The sequence below is a fragment of the Gekko japonicus genome, unplaced genomic scaffold (genome assembly GCF_001447785.1).
Source record: "Gekko japonicus isolate JY-2015 unplaced genomic scaffold, Gekko_japonicus_V1.1 scaffold2441, whole genome shotgun sequence".
NCBI lineage: Eukaryota > Metazoa > Chordata > Lepidosauria > Squamata > Gekkonidae > Gekko > Gekko japonicus.
In genome coordinates, this window is record NW_015175439.1 from 78,418 (window position 1) to 103,638 (window position 25,221).

General features: G+C 44.1%; 1 protein-coding gene across 1 annotated transcript in view; it reads left to right on the top strand.

Annotated features, from left to right (window-relative positions):
- GABPB1 (GA binding protein transcription factor, beta subunit 1) overlaps positions 1–25,221 on the top strand; it is a 54,839-nt gene that overhangs the window by 1,748 nt on the left and 27,870 nt on the right. Inside the window, exons 2-4 of the mRNA XM_015425856.1 lie at positions 17,027–17,134; positions 21,472–21,639; positions 22,202–22,396. Coding sequence (XP_015281342.1) covers positions 17,027–17,134; positions 21,472–21,639; positions 22,202–22,396 — 471 coding nt within the window. The remainder of the gene's footprint in view (positions 1–17,026; positions 17,135–21,471; positions 21,640–22,201; positions 22,397–25,221) is intronic.

Consider the following 25,221-nt stretch of genomic DNA (forward strand, 5'->3'; position numbering starts at 1 on the left):
CGGGCGGGCGGGCGGGACGGGTCAGGCTGGGCCCTGACCTCCTCTGGGGCGGGCTCCCTTGGCCCTCTCCGCCGCCGCTTCTCCCTCCGGGGTCTTGAGGGTACTGCCCCAGGTGCGGGCTAGCAGCGAAGCAAAACGGTGAATCTAGCGGCACCTTTTAAAAAGACCACCAAGGACTTTATGCTGGCGCCAACTGTTGGGGACTCGGAGGTGGCTTCGACAGGGGCCCGGGCTTTACGTCGTGGCCCCTCCGGAGTTATGATCGCGCTAAGTCTAAATAGCCTTCTGGGCGACTTAAGCTGCGATCACACACACTAATGTATCCACTTTCAATGCACTTTCCAACTGACTTTTGCCAGTTCACACAGTTGGAAAGTGTATTGAAAGTGGATTCTTTAGTGTGTGTGATTGCAGCCTTAGAGAGGCCAGCAAAATGTTGTTTCCGTCTTGGGGAGTCAGGGCTCGCTTGTTTGTCAGGCTGCGGCTGTAAGGGGAGAAAGGGCCATTTTAGGCGTTTGGGACGATTGTGGTGTGTGTTTGTGCAGTGCTTCTGGCGTGTTGACTTAAATGAGTCTTTCACGGGTCCTGTAAAATAGGCTGCTAAGGAGGTTGAGGTTGTCGCACAGTGGTAAACCCTATGCTTTGTAGAGCCTCTGGCATCTCTCTGGCTAAAAGAATCATGGAGTCGGTGATGTGAAAGACCCTAGAGAGCCAGTGTCAGTCAGTGTAGACAGTACCAACCTCAGTAGAACAATCAGCTTCGTGAGTTTGTGGGTACATTCAATTGAATTACTGTAGCTCTCAAGATCGCAGATTCAGTTCTGGCATTTACACTTACAAGGGTCAGGAGCGATGTGAGAACTTCTGCCTAAGACCCTCAAGAGCTGCTGTTTGCCAGAGTAGACAAACATCTGCATCTGACTCAGCAGAAGGCAGCTTTCTGTGTGTTCAGTTGAATCATTGATGACATTATTTGGGGTGGGATTGTGGGGTAGTGCATCTGCTTTGCATGCAGAAGACTCCAAATTTAATCCCTGGGATACACAGATGAAAGCATTAAGTGGTAGGTGACATGCTCCTGCAGAGCAGCTTCCAGTCAGAGGAGACAGTACTGACCTTGATAGAGCAATGCTCATATTCAGTAGGTGACAAACGCAGAGGGAGGGGCTTTGGCTTCTAGTGGGTTTATGATAAAGGCAATTCTTGAACTTCCATGGAGTAGAGCTCCTTCCCTTTGCCACTATGCTGTATCAGCTCATGGCACCAGTTGTGTATGTGGTTGTAGTGCTATTTGGGAGCCAGCATTCTTGAATTCAGTGGGTCTTTTCCATAAATGCTCCTATAATTGACCTAAGCAGCTGTGATCCTGAGCATGCTTGTTGAAATGAGTGGGGTCTAATTCTGAGGAAAGGACCAGGGTACAATTCTGTGCCCATTTACATGGGACTAAGTACCACTGAGACTAATAGGACGTTTTTGTGAGTCGATATAGTTGGTATTGAGCTGCAAAAGACTTTGCTACTGATCTTTTTCTGTGTTCTTCATTGAGTCCTGTGGAATGGATTACCTGTTGTGTGACAGTGCGAATAAACCCTATGGCTTTGAATAATTCACAAACACACACACTGTTTTGTTTTCAGAGGCCCTCCCCAATATTTTCCAATTCCACTAAAGTAAAAAAACCCAACAACTATAAATAGTCACATTTATTAGACAATCCCTGGGCATGGAGCCCTTTGGAATAAATATGCCTCTGTTCCATAAGGCATGCGTTGTTGGGTCAATAATCATAAATAGACCATTGTTTTTCTTGTTCCCACTGAGCCTTATCAAATATCCCATTCTCTTTGGCTTGTAAAATAATTTTACATGATCTTTATAAGCATAATAATCACAACAGTCTCTCAGTTAACAGATTCCCTCTTCTTCCTTTGTCCAAGGTACAAGATCCCTAAAGCTCCACTTAAAAAATGCAGACCTGTGGCAAGGCCTGTAAAAGGATAACTATAATTCCATGGAAGTCCTTTAGCTGCCTCAAACAGAAGCCTTCTATTCTAAAGTATTTCCTCTTGTTGGCATTTGATTCTGGATCCCTATCAATGTGTATGTACCTTCAATAAGGGGTCAGAACATAAACTCACCTTCTCTGTGCCAATTTAGTTTTGCTTGACTACAGGTTAGAGCAGGGGTGTCAAACATGTGGCCCGGGGGCTGGATCATGCCCCCGGAGGGCTTCTATCAGGTCCGCAGTGGAACTGGCTGTCTTCTGCTTCTTCCAGTTCTGCTGCTGCTACGTCATCATAGGTTTGCTGCTTACAGGTACACACCTGAACAGCATACTCAAGATTGCAACAGCAGAGACATTTTGATGCAATAATTCAGAACAAGAGGTGTCAGTTATCAGACACTGTTAAAATATTGGGAGAGTGCTAAAGTTTTAAGCATGTTTTTATTTTAAGTAAAAAGAGCCCTTTGTGTTTGTGTCCTTTATAAAGTTTTATCTCTGCTACCTGGCATTACATTTTATGACACACATGGCCTGGCCCAACGAGGATTCATTTATGTCAGATCCGGCCCTCATAACAAATGAGTTCAACACCCCTGGGTTAGAGTGTCAGACAAGGTTCTGGGAGACCCAAGTTCTGTCATGTCAGCTTTCTGGGTGACCTTGGGCCAGTAACACACTTTCGGCCCAGTGTACCTCACAGGGTTGTTGTGAGGATAAAACAAGTGGTGAAGAGAACCATGTAAGCTACTTTGGGTCTCCATTGAGGAGGAAAGTGGGATATGTGCCTTTCTGGTTTAGAGGTGCAGCTTGGTTCTCTGTAACATGCTCACTTCAAGGACTTCAGGGCTTTATGTGGAGGGTGAATTTTACATTTATTACAATTTATTTATTATACTTCAGGTTTCTGTAACTACTTTCAAAAGGCATTGGATTGCTTTAGGAAGAAAAATATATGTATTCAAGATTACTCTTGGAAGGCCTACAGCTTTGAACATTGCTACTGCCTGACATTTCAGATGCTGACTCTTCCCCCCCCCCACACACACAAACTGTAGGGGCTTGTATATTTTGCAAATGAATGCTATAAATGCTTCATTTGTAAACTGCAATTTCTTGGGGAGCCAACTACAAACAGTTTAGAAGAGTCTCACTTCAGTAAGAGTGCTTCCATGGTAAAGGTTGAGCCTTGTATCTTTCAGACCTTTCCAGTCTAATTGAAATTATAAGAGCCAGTTCCCTTAGTGTGTAGTGTTTTGCATACAGAATTTGGCTGTTGGAATTGTTCCTACAAAAATCTGAAAACATTTGTTTAGAATGTTTTATTCAAGCTTGCTTGAAGAGGATACACTGAACTGAATCTGTTCTAAAAGGTGCCCTTTAAGCAGTCTTGTCTACAGCTGCATTCTTTTGCATGTAAAAATGAATAAGATTGGGCAGTAAAGAACATATAATATTCACTTCAATTGAACCCATTGGTATTTTCAAGCAAATGTTAGCTAGACTTTGCCATGTGAAGGCATTGGAAAGAACTCTAGCAAAACCTCATCTTTCCTCTGTTATAGACGAAAAAATCTCTTACTAGTTCGGAAGTGACGTGCTGTATTAAATCTGTGTATTGGCTTTAACTGTGTAATTGGAGCTATTATGAAAACTCAGTATTCATATGTGGACAGTGATATATAAATAAATAATTTGATGTGTGTGTTTGGAATACACAACTAAGCCAGTGCTGACTTAATCTTTGAGAACCTTAAAAATAAAGCTATTAAATTCAATAGAATATGCTGTCTGGTCTTATTCAGGTACAGGTAAATACTGAGCCGGTGTAGCTTATAGAGTGTCAGACAAGGGCCAGAGAAGCCTGGGTTCCAATCTCCACTTGCCCATAAACTCACTGGATGACCACGGAGTAGTCACTGTCTTTTACAGCCCAGCCCTTCTCACAGATAAAGTATGTGACCATGTGAAGTGCCCTGAGGTCCTTGGAGGAAGGGTTGGAACTCAATGGGGTAAGACAACTGGGAAGCAAAGGACTGCATCTGTCCCCTTCCGACCTGAAAAGTAGCACAAGATCATCTCATTATAAGTTCCATCAATTAGCACCACTTTGTAAGGCAACACTAAAATGAGACAATTGTCCATTACAAAGATGTTTGTCTGGAAAATGTCATTTATTTAATTTATTTATTAACAAAATTTATATCCTGCCTTTCTACCCTTACAAGGCAGCTAACAATTTAAAACATGGATAATAAAATTACATTGTAAAACCATTAAACTCCCTTCTCGAACATACCTCATTGAAACAACTTTTAAAAGAGTTAAAAAGTTAAAATCTGTATAAAATAGTTAAAATACAAACAAAACATTAGTTAGAAAGGAGGGATCATTGAGGGAATGCCAGCTGGAACAAAAACTTCTTCCACTGGTGGAAGACGTCAGGAGAAGGAGACAGACAAATATCCCTGGGGAGAGAGTTCCAGAGCTTTGGTGCCATGGCAGAGAAGGCTTTCTCCTGGGGCGGGGGGACCCAAAACAGGGCGTCTGAAGATGGCCATAACAGTCAGACAGGTTCAGAGGGGATTAGGTGATCTTTCAGGTATGTTGGTCTCAAACCTCATAGGGCTTTGAAGGTCAAGACCAGCACCTTGAATTTTGCCTGGAAACAAACTGGAAGCCAGTGTAGGTGGGCCAAAACTGGAGTGATATGATCCCTGCAATCTGCTCCAATCTACTTCCTGGCTGCTGCATTCTGTACAAACACTTTTCAAGGGTGGCCCCATATAGAGCACATTGCAGTAATCTAATCTATATGGAACCAGGGCATGCATCACAGTGGCCAGATCTTTTTTGTCCAGTCAAAGCCAGTTTGGTGTAGTGGTTAAGTGCACGGACTCTAATCTGGGAGAACCGGGTTTGATTCCCCACTCCTCCGCTTGCACCTGCTGGATGACCTTGGGCAAGCCATAGTTCTGATAAGAGCTGTCCTTGAAAAAGAGCAGTTTCTGTCAAAGCTCTCTCAGCCCCACCTACGTCACAAGCAATGTTCCCTCTAAGCTGTGGAGTCTTGTGAGCAAGAATTCTACCTTGTGAGCTACTGGCATTAAAGTTGTGAGCCAGCGATTTGGCTGCTGCATACATTAGTTTGCACTGGAGCCCTTCTTCCTGAGCGGAGACAAAAATGTGTGAGCCGGAGGGTAAAAAATTGTGAGCTAGCTCACACTAACTCAGCTTAGAGGGAACACTGGTCACAAGGTGTCTGTTGTGGGGAGGGGAAGGGAAATGAGTTTGTAAGTCACTCTGAGACACCTTTGGGTAGTGAAGGGCGGGGTATAAATCCAATCTCCTAAAAGGCATTCTTGGACACAGCTGCCGTCTGCCTATTCAGCAGTCGTTCTGGGTCCAAGAGCACCCCCAGACTATACACCCGTTCCTTCAAAAGGGGAGCAGAACCCCATCTAGAACAGGTGACGCCTTAAATCTCAGGTCAGACCTGCTCTCTAGTAGCACATTTGTCTGGTTGGGATTCAGTTTCGGTTATGTATGTTGATAGCAATATTTCATTGTTAGTTAAAAACAAAAAAAAAGTTCTGAAATCTCCCTTTACTGCCAAATGTTTTTGATAGACATACCATATCTTAATTAAAGCATTAGGGCTAGGATCCAAAGAGCTCCATTAGGCACACCTAAGGGTTGGGCATGCCCAAGGAATGTTTTAACTTTTGCTTTGGATAAGACATGTGACATGAAGGGGGTGCCTGTAGATTAAAACAACAATAAGCCTTCTCCCTCTTTCAGGTATGGGGAAATAGTTTTGTAGTAAAGTTCATTAGACCCACGCTCACCATTGTGGATATCATAGAAATGTTTATTATTCATATTTGTATTCTGCTTGAATATAAGCTGTAGTAGCACAGGTTATCAAACGATTAATACAGAGTTAAAATACATTGCTAAATTGGACACTTTATTTCTTACGTGATTTATATCCTACCTTTCCTTGTGGTTCAAGGTGGCTTACAATAATAATGCTACAAAAGCGTATACCTTGAATAGAAGAAGAAGAAGAAAAGAGATTGGATTTATACCCTGCCCTTCACTTGGAGTCTCAGAGCAGTTTACAAACTCTTTTCCCTTCCCCTCCCCACAACAGGCACCCTGTGAGGTAGGTGGGGCTGAGAGAACTCTGACACAAACTGCTCTTTTTCATGGACAGCTGTGCCAGAGCTTGTGACTGACCCAAGGTCACATCAGCAGGTGCAAGTGGAGGAGTGGAGAATCAAACCCGGTTCTCCCAGATTAGAGTCCACACACTTAACCACTACACCAAACTGGCTCTTTGTTGGTCTTAAAGGTGGCACTGGACTCAAACTTTGTTCTCATATAAATGCTAGTTAGCTCTTCTAGCAGGGTGATTATAACATATTCAATAAATAGGTATGGGAAGATGTGAGAAACCTAACATTTGATAATGTCATTTTACCGCTTATTTTCATTGACTAGGATAATTTGCTGTATCTGCGACCATGTGTGCTGTCAAATAATATGGTAAATATTTTTTTTTAAAAAAACAAACAATATCTAGGGAGCAATCCTGAACAGAACTACTCAGAAGGAAGTCCCGTTGTATTCAATGTTCTTAGGATTACAGGTATAAGAAGCAACCATATTAATTGGATATAGGAATTTGGTGGGTTTTTAAAAATTAAGTCAGGCTTGAATATATATAATTTTTCTTAAATGTACATTTTATGCTGACTAGAACTTTCTTGATGTGTTTCTAGTCAGAGTATGTTGATCAGTGTTTTCCCCTCAACTGGATATATATTTAGTACAGATATGTTCCATCATTCCTCTATGTAGCATCCAAGGTACATTAACAGCAGATATAGAAGAAAACTAACATAAACCTCATACATTAGTAAAACATAAGTTCAGAACTGAGAACAAAATTCCTCCAAATCTTTTTTTTTTTTTAATTATCATTTTCTCACAAAAAAGGTGGGATACAGAAGGGAACTATAAATTCATCAGGTTTGCCAAAATTCCTCTGAATCTTAAAGTTGAATATTTGGGCAGCAATTTGTCACTCTATTTGCTTGGAATGTTCTTCTGAACATAGCAGCTTGCCTTCTACAAGGAGGAAAAAGAGCCTAACCAGACTGTTCTGAGGAAAATAAATTGTATGTAACTTAACGCTGCTGAATTTTTCAGTAGTCATTGGGTCTGCTTTTAAGAACGAGATAGCTTCTTAGGCATTGCTGTATTCAAAATCGTGTTTCATTTATTTAGCGTAGCTATCTAAAAGAAGGATGCCTGTCTGTTCTGGGACCTTTCTTTTTATATTTTGACTGCTTCTTAGTGCCTACAAATGGGGGGGGGGGGGATGACTGTTTTATCAAATTTAATTTGATTGGGCGGGAGAGAAATTTAACTGAACACTGTTGAAAGAAAGCATTGTTTCTGTGATAGTTCTGTTTTATTACCAGACTAGGAAAAAGGCTCGTTGCGGAAATAAATACAACAGCCTCTAGAAAGAGGCTCTGGGCAGGTGCCCCGGCCTTGGACACTCAGTGTCAATTTGCTGTGGCGACCTCAGCAGGGTATAATGACACTGAGTCCACCATTTTCTCCAGAGGAACTGATCTCTGCTACCTAAAGAACAGTTGTAATATCGAGTGATCTCCAGCCCTCACCTGGAGATTGGCAACGATGGTTCCCCAGTAGGGAATAGTTGGTTTTGAGGGTGGAGTCTATGGCTTTGTACCTGTCCGAGGTCCCATGCCTCCTGAAACCTCACCCTCTCCAGGCTCCATCCCTCACCTCTCCAGGAATTTCCCACCTGGAGTTGGCAACCCTAGCTCCGTCCCAGCCAATTATCAACCTACCTTTATTTCCCCCTCACTCTTCAGCTTTCCACCCCCCACATACCTGCAACCTCTCCCGTGCTCTGAAGCCCTGACTGCTACGTCACATTGGCTGTCATATGGGGGCCACCTCAGCAGCATATAAGGATACAGAGCCCACCATTTTCTCCAGGGGAATTGATCTCTGCCATCTGGAAAGCAGTTGTAATTTTGAGAGATCTCCAGCCCTCACCTGGAGATTGGACACATTTTACCTCAGAACAGCAAAACTGTTTGCAAAAGCCAATCAAGTCGTATATGCAAACGACCTCTGTGTTCCGAGGCAAAGGCCAATATATGCAAATAACCTCTGCGTTCTGACTGGCTATGTAGGGGAGAGGATTAGCAAAATGTTTAGAACGTTGGAGGCAGGACTCAGACAAAGCAGCCAGTGGATAGGGAGACCCTCTGAATGACAGATCAGAGAGCAAACTGATTTTGGAGCGTGTGGAATCTTCTAGAGAAGTGCCACCACCATTCAGCTTTTATTTATAAGGGAGATATGTTCTTGTGTATGTTCTTATAAGACACAAGTGTTCATTTTACTGCGGGAACCTATAACACCAGTGATGCCACTCATGTTAATGCATTTGCCCATCAAGTTTTAGGCATTTATTTACTAGTATGCATTGATTAAAATTCTGGGAGTATCATGCAGTTTAATAGTGGCCTGTATATATAAGTCTAAAAGTCCAGAGCTACGTTTAGGTTGTATCAGGGGAATGGGTATAAGCTGTGTTTAAAGTACATATCTAGGAAAGTTTGTTCCAATGGAGCTGGCTTCAAGGTAGCCTGATTAGAAGCGGAAGTCCTATTTCAGTTTTTTAGACTTTTAAAGAAGCCATGGATACTAAAAATAATCATGATGTTACCAAAATTGTATCCATCTAAGAAAGTAAAGTAACTTTTGGTCTAAAATGGTTTGTGTAAATTTATGAGAGGGGGAAGGACAACACTGCTGTGGGCCAAGTGTATGCACTCGTCAAGAAGCTAGCAAATTAAGTGAAGTACTAGTATAACTTCCATAACCAAAACAGAACAGCCATTTATATTTATTTGGGTAGTAATGGCAGGGGGAGGGGGGCTTTACATCCGTGCATAATGGAGATACAACTCAAAATTTTAATATTGAAAGTCCCCCCAAACCTGAATCTAAGAGTATATACACTATCAGTCCAATCAACTGTTTTTATATAGTAACAACATTCAAATATATTATTAGTGCTCAATAAAACCAGTCAAGACAAGTTCCAAATACAACCAGTTCTGGCAGTAATAATTTCCATATCAGACCATCCCCAAAAAGTCCCAGGTTGGTCTGGTCAAGGAAAAAGTGCTGAATGTGTCTTGACTCCCCTCTTCCTCAGAGACTATTTACTGCATTACCCAGTGCATCATCTTTTGGTATATTGTCATAAGAACATAAGAGAAGCCAATGTTGGATCAGGCCAATGGCCCATCCAGTCCAACACTCTGTCACACAGTGGCAAAAAATACCAGGTGATATCAGGAGGTCCAGCAGTGGGGCCAGGACACTAGGACCCCTCACACTATTGACCTCCCCCCAAGTACAAAAAACACAGAGCATCACTTGCCCCAGAGTCCCTATCTATGTTGTTGTTCAGTCGCACAGTCGAGTCCGACTCTTCGCAACCCCATGGACCAGATCACGCCAGGCCCTCCTGTCTTCCGATGTCCTCTGAAGCTTGCTCAATTTCGTGTTCGTTGCATCGATGACACTGTCTAACCATCTCATCCTTTGCCGTCCCCTTCTTCTTTGACCTTCAATCTTTCCCAGCATCAGGGTCTTCTCCAGTGAGTGCTTCCAATGAACTTCTGCTCCATATGCTTATCTAATTCCCTCTTGAAGCCGTCCATGCTTGTAGCCGCCATCACCTCCTGTGGCAGTGAATTCCATGTGTTAATCATTCTTTGGGTGAAGAAGGACTTCCTTTTATCTGTTCTAACCCAACCGCTCAGCAATTTCATGGAGTGCCCACGAGTTCTTGTATTGTGAGAAAGGGAGAAAAGTACCTCTTTCTTTACCTGTTCTTTCCCATGCATAATCTTATAAACCTCGATCATGTCACCCCTTAGTCGTCTTTTCTCCAAGCTAAAGAGCCCTAAGCGCTTTAACCTTTCCTCATAGGGAAAGTGTTCCAACCCTTTTATCATTCGAGTTGCCCTTTTCTGCACTTTTTCCAAAGCTATAATATCCTTTTTAAGGTGTGGTGACCAGAACTGCACACAGTATTCCAAATGAGGTCTCACCATTGATTTATATAGGGGCATTATGATATTGGCTGATCTGTTTTCAATACCCTTCCTGATAATCCCCAGCATAGCATTGGCCTTCTTTATTGCAGTCACACACTGTCTCGACATTTTCAGTGAGTTATCTACTATGACTCCAAGATCTCTCTCTTGATCAGTCTCTGCCAGTTCAGACCCCATCAATGTGTATTTATAATTAGGTTTTTTGGCTCCAATGTGCATCACCTTGCACTTGGCCACATTGAACCCCATTTGCCACGTTGACGCCCACTCGCCCATCCTCAACAGATCCCTTTGGAGTGCCTCACAATCCTCACTGGTTTTCACCACCCTGAACAACTTCGTATCATCCGCAAATTTAGCCACTTCACTGCTTACTCCAAACTCCAAATCATTAATGAACAAGTTAAAGCTTCAGACCGAGTACTGATCCCTGCGGTACCCCACTACTTACCACCCTCCACTGAGAAAATTTCCCATTTATATTAACTCTCTTTTTCCTATTAATTAGCCAGTTTTTGATCCACGAAAGGACTTGTCCTTTTATCCCATGATTTTTGAGCTTAGTCATGCATCCATATAGTCTTAAACAGCTGAAGAATATCTGTTAAAAGGAGGCTTTCAAATACTGGAACCCCAAGTATGAGAAGAAAAATAGGATCCAAATGCCAAAACTTCAAGGCTTTCTCTGTTAACCCTGGAACTAGGGATTTTAGCCTGAAGTTTCCTGTGTTTTAAATTAGCTGTTATTTTTTTTTTTTAAATCCTGGTTAAGAAACTATGGCAGATCCTTCATGAATATGCATAGGATATGATTAATTAATTGAATAGCTGCTGGTAAAAGATGGGAGCTGAAATGCATTCATTGTCATGGGGTGGGCAGAGCCGTGCACGTTCTTGTGGGTAGCGAGAGTCGGAGTACAAGAAGCCAAGTCAAGAGGCTAGTTTCAGAGTCAAGAGCCAAGAAAGACATTACCAAGTGGTTGTCCAAAAAGTGTCAGGCAGTCCAAAGGTTCCTCATGAGCAGGGATCACAGAGCCAAGAGATGAGGTCAGTAGCCAGTCTGGAGTCTAGGGTTGCCAAGTCCATCTTCCACCCCCAGGGGGGGACTTTGGGGGCGTTCCTGGAAAGGGTGGGGCATCCCCACCGTGATGACGTCATGTTGGGGACGTCTGCCGCCCCTCCCCCCTGCCGTGCGCTGGATCTCCAGAAACAGCAGTTCCCTGCACTTAAAGTAGCCAGCAGCCGGCATTTCCCCTTTAAGAGAAGCTGCGTTTCCCTTTTAAGAACGAAGCTGGCTTTTCCCTGGAAGCTTGTGGAGTTCGTGCTTGGGATGAAACACGGGTTGCACACCCTTAAAGGGAGAGAGATGGGTGGCTGTGGGTGTTGGGGGTGGGGCTTCCCCCACCGGCCCTCTGGCCAGCGGCGGGTAGAACCCCCCCAAAAACGGGGGACCCCTGACAAACTGGGGGGTTTGGCAACCCTACTGGAGTCACACAAGTGAGGCAGGGTCCAATGCAGTGGTTACAGAGTCAACAGTAGAATGACTTGCTGCTTCCACGCCTAAAAGCCTCCTTGGCTGGTTTTTAAAGGCATGTGCCTAAGGGTCAAACATGCAGCCAGCTGCTCAGGAATAATTCTGCAACTACTCAAGCAGCTGGCATCAAGCCAGGAGGTGAGCACTTTGTCATCTCTCCTGTAGTTCTGCTCGCAGTCTCTGTCTGTGGTGCTCAAATGGTGTGGGTAATACTGGAAGGCTGGGAATGATTAACTTAATTTCACTTGTTGACTCAGGGCTGGAAACTCTCAGCTGTTGACTGTGAATCCTGACAAGCCTGCAGTTTGTCTTCCTGCTTGCTGGCTTCTGCTGACTCAGAGCTGGCTACACATGGCTCCTCTTTTCCTGAGGAGTCCTCACTGAGCCCTGACTGACCCATGACATTTTTTTATTGGATCAAGCTAACTTGAATGAATTTAGGATAGTTTGATTTGTAGATTATTGCTTCCATGAGGAGGTGAGCCAGCACTAGCGGTGCGAAGTGAAGGCCATCTGATGATCTGTGGCTAGCAGTCATTTGAGTGAGGGTGTTTCATAGAATCGTAAAGTTGGAAGGGACCTTCAGGGTCATCTAGTCCAACCACCTGCACAATGCAGGAAATTCACAAGTACCTCCCCACCACACCCCCAGTGACCCCTGTTCATGCCCAGAAGATGACAAAAAACCCTCCAGGATCCCTGACCAAACTGGTCTGGAGAAAAATTGCTTCCTGACCCCAGTGTGGTGATTAGCATTTCCCTGGGCGTGTAAGAAAGGGCCACTTCTGCCTGCTCAGAGGTGAAGGCAAATGTACTAGATACATCCTCCACCTTTGCAGAGGCGGGGTTGAATCTTCATCTGGGTCCATCTCTTCCCATCGGGGCCTCTCCCTTCACTCTCCTGTCCTTCTCTCTGAGCTAGCTCTGTGGAGAGATGACTACCCCCAACCCTGTCCTCCTTGGTTCTTGGCTGGAGGAGCATAAATAGCTCCTCACAGTCCCTGCAAGTCCCTCCTCCTTCCACTGGTTCATGGGGAACCAGCCAATCCCAAGTGTTGTCTCCAATCCCTGCTCTGGACTGATCCACTCAGGCTGCTTTTGGGCTTCAGAAGCATGGCCTTGGTTTCTGGCCTGTTAGGACTTGAAACTATGGCGTTGCCAGCTCAGCACTTGCTTCTTCTGCCTGGCCTGCAGCCACATCAACGATCAGCCTTCCCTCCGCAGCCATAAGAAAGTCCCGTGTCTTCATCCCCACCAAGGGGTTGTGGCCCCTGTGTGATGGTTGCGGGACTGACATCGGAGCCCCCATTCAGGTCCAGCTGTGCATAGCTTCAAAGACTGGCTAAATTATTTTGTCCTAATTGTGTCTGTGTATATGGGCATGCGAATACATTAAAATAGCTGACGGGGCTGAATTTATGCATACTATTCAATTGATCTGTTATTAAGTTTAGTATTACAAAATCTTTTGTTGTACTGTTAATATTATGTCACTATGGAATATTGTGACAAAGTTTTTGCCACTAGATGGCTCCATAGATGTTACTTTTGATTGCCTGAAAGAAAGTCTGTCTCCAATAAAGTCAATCAGAAGTTTAATTCCTAATTGTTCATGAGCACAGAGTTTAACTGTTAACTGCTATCGGGACAGGAACCAGGCCCAAAGGGTGAGTTCCTAAGTGAAATGTTTTTATTTGAATTTCTGATCCATTCCCACTCTAGAGACCCCAGTGTGGTATAGTGGTTAGACCTAGATCCTAATACCCACTGTTGCATGAAAGCTTGCTGGGTGATCTTGGGCCAGTCACACCCCCTCAGTCGAACCTACCTCACAGGGCTGTTGTGAGGATAAAATGTAGGAGCCGAGAATGACATTAAGTCACTTTGGGTCCCCACTGAGGAGAAAAGTTGGGCATAAATAAAGTAAATAGAGTTTAGGGAAGGTTAAAAGTTTTGAACAAACATATGTATTCAACAAAAGTAGACACATAACTGTATACTGAATGCTCACATCTGTTACTCCAGTCACCAGTGTCCAGCTCAAATAATAATAATAATAATAATAATAATAGATTGGATTTATACCCCGCCCTTCACTTGGAGTCTCAGAGTGGCTTACAAACTCCTTTCCCTTCCCCTCCCCACAACAGACACCCTGTGAGGTGGGTGGGGCTGAGAGAGCTCTGACACAAATGGCTCTTTCAGGAACAGTTGTGCCAGAGCTTGTGACTGACCCAAGGCCACATCAGCAGGTGCAAGTGGAGGAGTGGGGAATCAAACCCGGTTCTCCCAGATTAGAGTCCGCACACTTAACCACTACACCAAACTGGCTCTCTTGTGATGTTTTGAAAGGTGCTGCATGTGAGGGAGCTTCAATAATGCCTCACTCTTATCCTGTTTGTTGAGTTTAGTACATGGTCTCAATGACATTCTTGGCACTAGTGATTGTGATGGGATCTGGCAGAATCAGAAACTTCTCCACTGTCAAGGGTCCAAGGATTTTACCTATAGGACTGTGACGACCTCTTATTTGGGGAGGTCTGATTTTACTTTAAAATGTTCTTATGTTTTTGCTCTCAGGGTAATCTCGCCGCCACCAGGAAAATTTAAGGCTTTCCACATCTTTATACTAATATATTTCTTCTTCTGGTTTGGTATTGTGGCACGGGGTCTAGGCCTTTCGAGGAACTATGTGTTTCCTGGGAAGAATTTCGTTCAGAACTTGTAACTTAAATAAAAGTAGATTTATTTGATGTTCACACACTCTTCCCTCTTATTAACAGGGATCAGGGCATGTCACAGAGACTTTTACTTTTATATTCCACACAGGAACCTCTCACACAGAGAACTCAAGATAAAACTCATATTAACTCTTTTTACACAGCACACACTGCTCTGACTAACTGTTTAACTCCACAGTCATCTCATTAACTGTCTTTCTCAACTGTCATCATAAACTGTCTAAACTCTAACAGTCACTCCAGATAGACATTCAAATCATCCACACAGCATCCATTCCAAAAACCCCTCCCCCTCTCTGTCACTCACCAATCACACAACTTGCCTGTTTCAGCATTCTAGATTGTCCCACACAGCAATATAAACCAAACTTTTAAAGACATACACACACAAAAACATGAAATCGTTACAAGGACTATATGGGTAAAACCAGATTTGTGCCTGGAAGTCAAGAGAAGGGGGATGAAGATGCTGGAACACTTCTGTAATGTGTTCCTGGCAACCCATCACTCCATTCTTTTCCTGGTTACGTTTCTAGAAAGTCCAAGTTGAGTTTCACCATAGTAGAATCATAGAGTTGGAGGGGACCTCCATGGTCATCTAGTCCAATTTCCCACACAATGCAGGAAATTCACAAATATGTCCTCCTGTACACCCCCAGTGACTCCTGTGCTATATGCCCAAAAGATGGCAAAAAATAAAAAAACCCTCCAGGATCCCTGGCCAAAACTGGCCTGGAGAAAAATTGTTTCCGGACCCCAAAACGGTGATCAGCATTTCCCTGCGTGTGTAAAAAGCCCCACATGCTGCCCCATACCCCCTGCACTATGGCTCAGCTTTTCCCCCCCAAATAAGCTTTTTCCCCCCAAATAAGTGTTTTTTATTATTTTGAACAATATATACAACAGTACATTCATAACACATATTAACACCATGCAATAATCAACATTCTCAACCCTTAAGAGCCTTTTAATAATATAACAGAGCTTTGTAATAAGAGTTGTTTGGAATCACTATGGCTCAGCTTTGAAGTTTGAAAGTAATATACAAGTTGGCTTTGCTGCAATTGCCCTGAAGATCTTTATTTTTTAAAGTTATTTATAGTCCACATTTCTCACAGTGAGTACACATAGTGAGTCAGTACAGTCAACAAAATGGAATATTCAATAACCCAGTGCATTAGGATTTTAGAAGACTGGAACCGCCACAAAGATCTTGAAGCATAGCTTATGTGTTAACATTAAGCAATATAGAAATTAATAGGATTCTGCTTATTATAAGTTAAACACAGCCGTATAGACCACAGTCCTTAATCATTTATCCAAGTAGACTGCGAACAATATTGTACACTTGCAACCCTCTGTGCAGAAAGACCCTCTTGAATATTTCTGTTTTCCATAGTTTGCAGAAAGCCAGGAGAGTGGGAGCTTTCCTGATCTCTCCAGACAGGCCATTCCATAAGATCTTTGAGAAGGATTGACTTCAGCTTCTCTATTCTGATGCGGCTGGCCAATAGTAATAGTATAGTACCGTAATAGTATAGACACCTATCTATAGTGCTGTTTTATCACCAGCTGGGCAGTTCACTAGGGATTCCAGCCTCCAGGTGGGACCTGGGGATCCCCCAGAATTACAAGTCATCTCCAGACTACAGAGGTCAGTTCCCTTGGATAAAATGGATGCTTTGGAGAGTAGAGTCCATGGCATTATACCCACAGAGGTCCCTGTCCTCCCCAAGCTCCATCCAAAATCTCCAGGAGTTTCCCAACCTGGACCTGGCTAGTGGCCAGGGGGGACCTGGCAACCTTTACAGTGTGGGGTAGCACATGGGGATTCTGCTGGGTCTATGGGGTAGCACATGGGGATTCTGCTGAGAGACGGGGCAGGAAGCCACCACCAGAATAAACAGAAGCTAATTATGTGCGCTTGGTATCGTAACCTGCATTTTTGCAACAAAGGGAACAATTCTAAGCAAGTATACTCAGAAGTATCTCCCATTTTATTCACTGAGACTTACTGTGGGCAATGTTTTGTTAAAACAAACCACCATTTATTGTGATGGTTGAGCTCAGCCAAGGTGAGCAACCCGTTTAACAAAGAGGATAATCTTTAAACAGAATAATACATCAAAAGCATCTCAAAGGTTATTCTGCTTTGGCATTTTAAATGTTCCTCTCCATCTACTAAAGTATTAATAAACGAAGTTCAGTTGCAAGAGGAACTGCACATCTCACAAGACATCACTGTAGGTCTTAGTTGGTCGTACGCTTTAAAGGGAGAATAGCAGAGTTGTGTGGAATAAGAAACTTAAGTGGAAGGTGGAACTGTTCACCATTCAGCAGCTTCTTTTTTCAGACTGGTAGCTTGTCCTGGCTGTTGTACATTATCCAGAATTCCATACAAGAAACTGGCGGCGAAGTATGCCTTCTTAAATTCCAAGTTGCGTCATACTTGAAGAATTTTGTATAAAAGCTAGCAAACATTACATTTTAAGAATATTTGGTCATTTCACAGCTGGGGCCTGTTGAATTATCCTAATCTTTGATTAAATTATTTTATTAGATGTCCCTAGTAGATTTGGGAAAGAAGCTTTTAGAAGCTGCACGAGCTGGACAAGATGACGAAGTTCGGATTTTGATGGCAAATGGAGCACCTTTTACCACAGACTGGGTAATGGGAACTTCCTCTTTTATTGTTTAAATTACATGGTTTTGTTTTCTGCTTGTGCTTTTGTTTTCAGTGTGTTCTTTAAGGGGAATTCTTCTGAACTAATCTTGCATGTAAGTCCAAATGCTGTACATGTCATTCTGGTCTCCTCCGGAGAGTAATTCTCAGATTTTTGTCATTGTTCACATATTTTTAAGTTGCTCAATGCAAGCCATATTTTTTTTTAAAAAAAAAATTACAAAGATTATTCAGATTCTTGAGAAGCTGAACTTCTGCATCTTGAAATCAAATTTTATTCTTATTATGTTGTCATCATGGATGTGCAGAATACAGCCATTCTTTTGTATAGTTTCATCTCTGACGTTATAGGTATAGACTTAGTCAGTTACTCAAAAGCTTACTCCACTGCCAGGACTTTGATGGCAGTCACTTGCTCTCCTCATTGTACTTAAAAAAAAAAGACTGCCACATATGCTTTGGAAGTTGTTAGTGTCTTTATTTGTTTGTTTGTTTGTTTAATTCAATTTTTATACCACCCATTTCCTGAAACAGGGCTCAGGGCAGTGTACAACGACTTTAATAAAACAAACATCATACAATATAAAACATTAAAAGTTACAATAAAATCCCTAATCAGTTCAGAAATTTTAGGCAGATGGTGATCAAATTTCCAGTTGTGCTACCGCCTTGCAGGTGGGGGGGGGGGCGAAAGTGCCAGCCAGATGGGTGCCATTGCTGTCCTCAACCAAACGCCTGGCAGAACATCTCTGTGGAACTACATCAGGTCCCTAGGGCTCAAATGTTACTCAGCAGAGAGTTCCACCAGGTTGAGGACAGCCAGATATCTTTCGTTCCGGGGACCACAAGCAATTTCTTATCATCTGATTGTAATGCTCTTGGGGGGGGGGTATACGAGGAGAGACACTCCTGAAAATACATGGGTCCTGAACTGTTAAGGGCCTTAAAGGTAAGCCCCAGAACCTTGAACCTGATCCGGTGCTCAATCAGCAACCAGTGCAGCTTGCACAGCGCAGGTCGAAAATGTGCCACTCACAGGGTCCCTGTAAGTACCCACACTGCTGCATTCTGGACCAGCTGAAGTTTCTGGATCAGTTTCAAGGGTAGGCCCCATGTAGAGTGAGTTACAGTAGTCCAATCTGGAGATTACTGTTGTGCGGATTACTGTGGCTAGGTCAAGGCAGGACAGGTAGGGGGCCAGTTGCCTGACCTGGCATAGCTGATAAAACACCAGTCTGGCAACATCTGTGATCTGGATCTCCATTGATAAGGAGGCATCCAGTACCACACCCAAGCTCTTGACAGTTGGTGCCGGTGTTAAGGGCACCCCATCAGGAGCAGGGAGTTGACACCTCAAACCTGAGTCCTCCCTGCCACAGAACCTCCATCTTAAGTGGATTTAGTCTCAGCCAGCTCTGTTTTAACCATCCCACCATGGCCTCCAGCCCCTCAGAACAGCTGGGGCGGTATCCGGCCATCCATCCATCAACAGGTATTGGTTGGGTGTCATCAGCATACTTGTCATGATCTGAGCTGTGTCACCAGAGGCCTACTAGGCCCAGGGAGCCTGGCTAGCAGTAGGTGAGCCTACAACTCCCAGAAGTCCCTGAGAGGTTTTGGAGCCAACAGGAAAAGAGGAGGGCTTGGAATAAAAGATCTGAGGTAGCAGGAAAAGCTGTTCTTCTTCCGAGAGGGCAGAGCCAGAAGGAAGGCTGCTGCAGGGAAGAGACCCTCATCCTGAGGGAAGGGTGAGTAGCCTAGTGCCACTTGGAATAGTGAGCTAGGGACAGTATATATTTAGACGCGATAGGGCATTTGATTTCTTTTCACCCACATACTGTTATTCTGCACCTTGTTGTTTGACCTCTTATAAAATAAACTATTTTCATTGTTCACTCTGCCTGGTCCTCATGCCTGTTATTCGGCCAAAAGGGAGGGCTGAAGGTCTTGGGAGGGTGCTCTGGACCTTCTCAAGGGCACCTAAATCCAGAGTGGTGGCAGTGTCAGGTGACACCCCACCTGAGCCGTGACAATACTGATGACACCCCAGCCTGAAACTCCACATGAATACCAGTTGGGCAAGGGGGCTCATATAGATGTTAAACGACATTGGAGAGAGGATTGTTCCCCGAGGGACCCCGCATGCCAAGGGGTATCTAGGAGACACCCTCTTCCCTTGCGCTACCCTCTGTCTCTGACCTTAGAGAAATGAGGTAACTTCAAGACTACCCCACAAATTCCTACATTGGCAAGGCGGTGGGTCAAAAGATCGTGATTGACCATGTTGAATACTGCTATAAGATCAAGAGGCAACAGCAGCGCCAACCCACCTCAGTCCAACTGTCTGCGGAGATCATCTGTGAGGGCAACCAGTTTCGTCTGTATCCCATGGCTGGGGCAGAAACCAGACTGAAATGGATCCAGTGCCAATGTGTCATCCAGAAAATTCTGGAGCTACTCTGCTGCCACATGCAATTACCCTCCCAAGAAACGAACGATTTGAGACTGGTTGGTAATTGGATGGATCCAAAGGATCCAAAGTTGGCTTCTTTAAGAGTGTTAAAATCACAGCCTCTTTTAATCCCTCTGGATAGACCTCCGAATCCAGGGACAGACTGATAATGTCTACCGGAGGGTCCTGTGTTCTCTCACCGCTGGCCTTCACCAGCCACGAGGGACACAGGTCCAAGAGGCATGTGGTCGGCCTAACAGTGCTCAGTATCCTACCAACATCAGCCCAGGAGAGTCAGCTGAAGCTGTCAAACACAGCAACCAGAGACGGCCAAGGGACCTCCAGATCATATACTGTATCAAGGTTGGCCGGGCGGAGTGACAAGACTTTATCCACAAAGAAGCTTGCAAAAGCCTCACAGCTGAATTCCTAACATTTTTAGCTCTCTCTGTGAGAGAAGTTAGAGATCCAGTTACCCTAAACAATTGTGCTGGGCGTGAGCTAACGGATGCAATAGAGGCTGTAAAAAAATCTTTTTTACCAGCCTTCACCACCACCTCATAGGATTTCATAAACATCCTATAAGATGTTCTTGCTGCTTCATCATGAGTATGCTGCCAAACTCATTAGTCTTAGAGGGGCATACATTTGACCTGAGCATTCCTTGGACAGCAAAAGTGATGAGCAAACAAGTATTGGAGTGCATAAAACCAGACATGCCATTGGAAGGAAGAATCACAAAAGTGCGACTGACTTATTTCAGCCATGTCATGTGGAAGAACTCACCAGAAAAAGCAGTTATGCTTGGATTGGTTAGCGGCAAAAGGAAGCCTGGCTGCCAAAGAACATGGTGGTGAGACACCATAAAAGTTGACACCAGCCTGAGCATGGACCAACTCAAAGAACCAGTACAAGATTGGAAAACATGGAGAGAGCTGGCCCATAGAATTACCATGACTGAATGGCTAACAACAACATTTCTTTAGGAGGAGGAGGAGGAGATTGGATTTATACCCCGCCCTTCACTACCCAAAGGTGTCTCAGAGCGGCTTACAAACTCCTTTCCCTTCCCCTCCCCACAACAGACACCCTGTGAGGTAGGTGGGGCTGAGAGAACTCTTGACAGAAACTGCTCTTTTTCAAGAACAGCTGTGCCAAAGTTATGGCTTGCCCAAGGTCATCCAGCCAGGTGCAAGTGGAGGAGTGGGGAATCAAACCCGGTTCTCCCAGATTAGAGTCCGCGCACTTAACCACTACACCAAACTGGCTGTCATTTAGGATTTCATTGTTAGTTATAACTGTTATTTTCATGAAATAATTTTATAACTTTATCTGATGGAATTTGGTGTGATCGATGTTACTAAGAAATTACAGTTTGATCATCATGGTGATTGCGTTACATATCTAATCCCAGGATCCGTTTATTTACTCCACGTCCAAGGTTTCCTTAATGGCAATTGTACTTCATTCAAAATAAAAAGCAAAAAAAAAAAAGTGTAAAAAGTGTTCCTGCTGTTTGCCTTATTATGAGTTAATTAATTAAGGATCTTAATGAATTCTGGGGTGGTAGAGACGTTATTTGGTAAAAGAGGGATGGTACCGCTCTAACTTTCAGTGAAGAACAGAGGAAAGGTTAGTGACTGCAAAGCCAAAGTTGAGAGTAGCTGGATGAAAACAGCCTTGTGCCCCAGAATTTTCACCAGATAATTGACACTTTCCTGTTTATTATTTTGTGGCACTAAGAAGGAAGGATTACATTATCAAATGCTGTAAAATGAAAACGCGTGTTCCGTGTAGTCAGGTCTTGAAAGAGATGGAATGAAAGCGAGCAGGTGCCACGAATTCTTGTTAACTGTCTATCGTGTTTCAGTTGGGAACATCTCCACTTCATCTAGCAGCACAGTACGGGCACTACTCAACCACTGAAGTGTTACTTCGAGCAGGTGTAAGTCGGGATGCCAGGACCAAAGTGGACAGAACTCCATTGCATATGGCTGCTTCTGAAGGCCATGCGAGCATAGTGGAAGTTTTACTTAAGGTAAATCAAAATCCTCCATTTTGCACTAACAGTAGGTTACAGTTGAAGCTGAAATACTACTTAATTGCCAATAGGTATGAGAATAATTGTATCTTGACCAGCAGCATCTACAAATGTCTTTCAAAAAGTTGGCTGTGATCCAAAGGGTCCACATGCGTGCTGAGGCTTCTCCACCCATAAGGCTACTTGGTCAAGGGAACCGTCTGAAGCAACTTGGGGGATGCAGCTGGGCAGGGGGAGAATGGTGACACAAGAGTGTTTAACCTTCTTTATGTTCTTTGGATTGGGCAACAGTGCACTGTTTTATATGGTGTTTTAGTTAACTGGATGCAGTATTTTTTCCGGATGATCTCTCTTCTGGCAGCTAAAATAAGTCATAATTTTTGTATTTAAAATCATATAATTTTGGACATTTATAACCTGTTTGTGACTGCTGCCATGGTTAGTGAAATGGAAAATGCAAGGCAGCAGAAAGGGAAATCACGGCTTTGTTGGCTGCACCATTCAGTTCTTAAACCCTGACACAGTTTTGATCTAATTCTTGGTTTTCTTTTAATGGTAGCATGGTGCTGATGTTAATGCAAAGGACATGCTGAAGATGACAGCACTTCATTGGGCTACGGAACACAATCATCAAGAAGTAGTCGAACTCTTAATAAAATATGGAGCAGACGTCCACACGCAAAGTAAATTTTGCAAAACAGCATTAGATATTGCTGTAGACAATGGATATGATGACCTGGCAGAAATATTACAGGTAACTCAAGGATCTCTTTGGTGAAGCCTTTTGTGCACTGCCTCCTCTGTGCTGTTTACTCCCCTCACCCATTCCATTGTCTTTACTCTCTTACTGGGCTCTGGGCTCTTCCTTCCCCTTTGCTGTGTCTGTAGGTCTCTGAGCAGGGGGACAATGATGCCATTACATTCCATGTACCATTTAAAACAATCTCTGGATATTTAGAATCCATGGAAAATCATAGAAAGAATAAATCACTGGGGATATTTTCCCAGGACTACAGTTTCCCTCTCAAAAATACCACAGGTTCTCTGAGACTTTATTATTTATTTATTTATTTATTTATTAGTTAGTTAGTTAGTTAGAATTTTACCCCATCCTTCCAGCCGAGGCCGGCTCAGGGCGGCTTACATAAAAACAGTATAATATAAAAACAACAAGAATTCTTAAAACCATAGATATAATCTCTCCCTTATATATAAAGGCATAGTGGGCTCCAACGTTCCAAAGTGCACACCTTTAGTGTATGGACGCTTGAACTGTCAGTCAGAAGATGCTGGCTGGGTTGACTGGCTGCTTTGTGCAGTCCCGCCCAGCGTTTCAAGGTCTTTTGCATATGGAAGCTGATTGGACTTCACTGCATTCCACACCTCAAACTCACCCCCCTCCCCGCAAGGCAGTTGGAATGTCAGTTGCATATGGAACCTTCAAGGTCTTTTGCATATGGAAGCTGATTGGACTTCACTGCATTCCACACCTCAAACTCACCCCCCTCCCCGCAAGGCAGTTGGAATGTCAGTTGCATATGGAACCTTCAAGGTCTTTTGCATATGGAAGCTGATTGGACTTCACTGCATTCCACACCTCAAACTCACCCCCCTCCCCGCAAGGCAGTTGGAATGTCAGTTGCATATGGAACCTTCAAGGTCTTTTGCATATGGAAGCTGATTGGACTTCACTGCATTCCACACCTCAAACTCACCCCCCTCCCCGCAAGGCAGTTGGAATGTCAGTTGCATATGGAACCTTCAAGGTCTTTTGCATATGGAAGCTGATTGGACTTCACTGCATTCCACACCTCAAACTCACCCCCCTCCCCGCAAGGCAGTTGGAATGTCAGTTGCATATGGAACCTTCAAGGTCTTTTGCATATGGAAGCTGATTGGACTTCACTGCATTCCACACCTCAAACTCACCCCCCTCCCCGCAAGGCAGTTGGAATGTCAGTTGCATATGGAACCTTCAAGGTCTTTTGCATATGGAAGCTGATTGGACTTCACTGCATTCCACACCTCAAACTCACCCCCCTCCCCGCAAGGCAGTTGGAATGTCAGTTGCATATGGAACCTTCAAGGTCTTTTGCATATGGAAGCTGATTGGACTTCACTGCATTCCACACCTCAAACTCACCCCCCTCCCCGCAAGGCAGTTGGAATGTCAGTTGCATATGGAACCTTCAAGGTCTTTTGCATATGGAAGCTGATTGGACTTCACTGCATTCCACACCTCAAACTCACCCCCCTCCCCGCAAGGCAGTTGGAATGTCAGTTGCATATGGAACCTTCAAGGTCTTTTGCATATGGAAGCTGATTGGACTTCACTGCATTCCACACCTCAAACTCACCCCCCTCCCCGCAAGGCAGTTGGAATGTCAGTTGCATATGGAACCTTCAAGGTCTTTTGCATATGGAAGCTGATTGGACTTCACTGCATTCCACACCTCAAACTCACCCCCCTCCCCGCAAGGCAGTTGGAATGTCAGTTGCATATGGAACCTTCAAGGTCTTTTGCATATGGAAGCTGATTGGACTTCACTGCATTCCACACCTCAAACTCACCCCCCTCCCCGCAAGGCAGTTGGAATGTCAGTTGCATATGGAACCTTCAAGGTCTTTTGCATATGGAAGCTGATTGGACTTCACTGCATTCCACACCTCAAACTCACCCCCCTCCCCGCAAGGCAGTTGGAATGTCAGTTGCATATGGAACCTTCAAGGTCTTTTGCATATGGAAGCTGATTGGACTTCACTGCATTCCACACCTCAAACTCACCCCCCTCCCCGCAAGGCAGTTGGAATGTCAGTTGCATATGGAACCTTCAAGGTCTTTTGCATATGGAAGCTGATTGGACTTCACTGCATTCCACACCTCAAACTCACCCCCCTCCCCGCAAGGCAGTTGGAATGTCAGTTGCATATGGAACCTTCAAGGTCTTTTGCATATGGAAGCTGATTGGACTTCACTGCATTCCACACCTCAAACTCACCCCCCTCCCCGCAAGGCAGTTGGAATGTCAGTTGCATATGGAACCTTCAAGGTCTTTTGCATATGGAAGCTGATTGGACTTCACTGCATTCCACACCTCAAACTCACCCCCCTCCCCGCAAGGCAGTTGGAATGTCAGTTGCATATGGAACCTTCAAGGTCTTTTGCATATGGAAGCTGATTGGACTTCACTGCATTCCACACCTCAAACTCACCCCCCTCCCCGCAAGGCAGTTGGAATGTCAGTTGCATATGGAACCTTCAAGGTCTTTTGCATATGGAAGCTGATTGGACTTCACTGCATTCCACACCTCAAACTCACCCCCCTCCCCGCAAGGCAGTTGGAATGTCAGTTGCATATGGAACCTTCAAGGTCTTTTGCATATGGAAGCTGATTGGACTTCACTGCATTCCACACCTCAAACTCACCCCCCTCCCCGCAAGGCAGTTGGAATGTCAGTTGCATATGGAACCTTCAAGGTCTTTTGCATATGGAAGCTGATTGGACTTCACTGCATTCCACACCTCAAACTCACCCCCCTCCCCGCAAGGCAGTTGGAATGTCAGTTGCATATGGAACC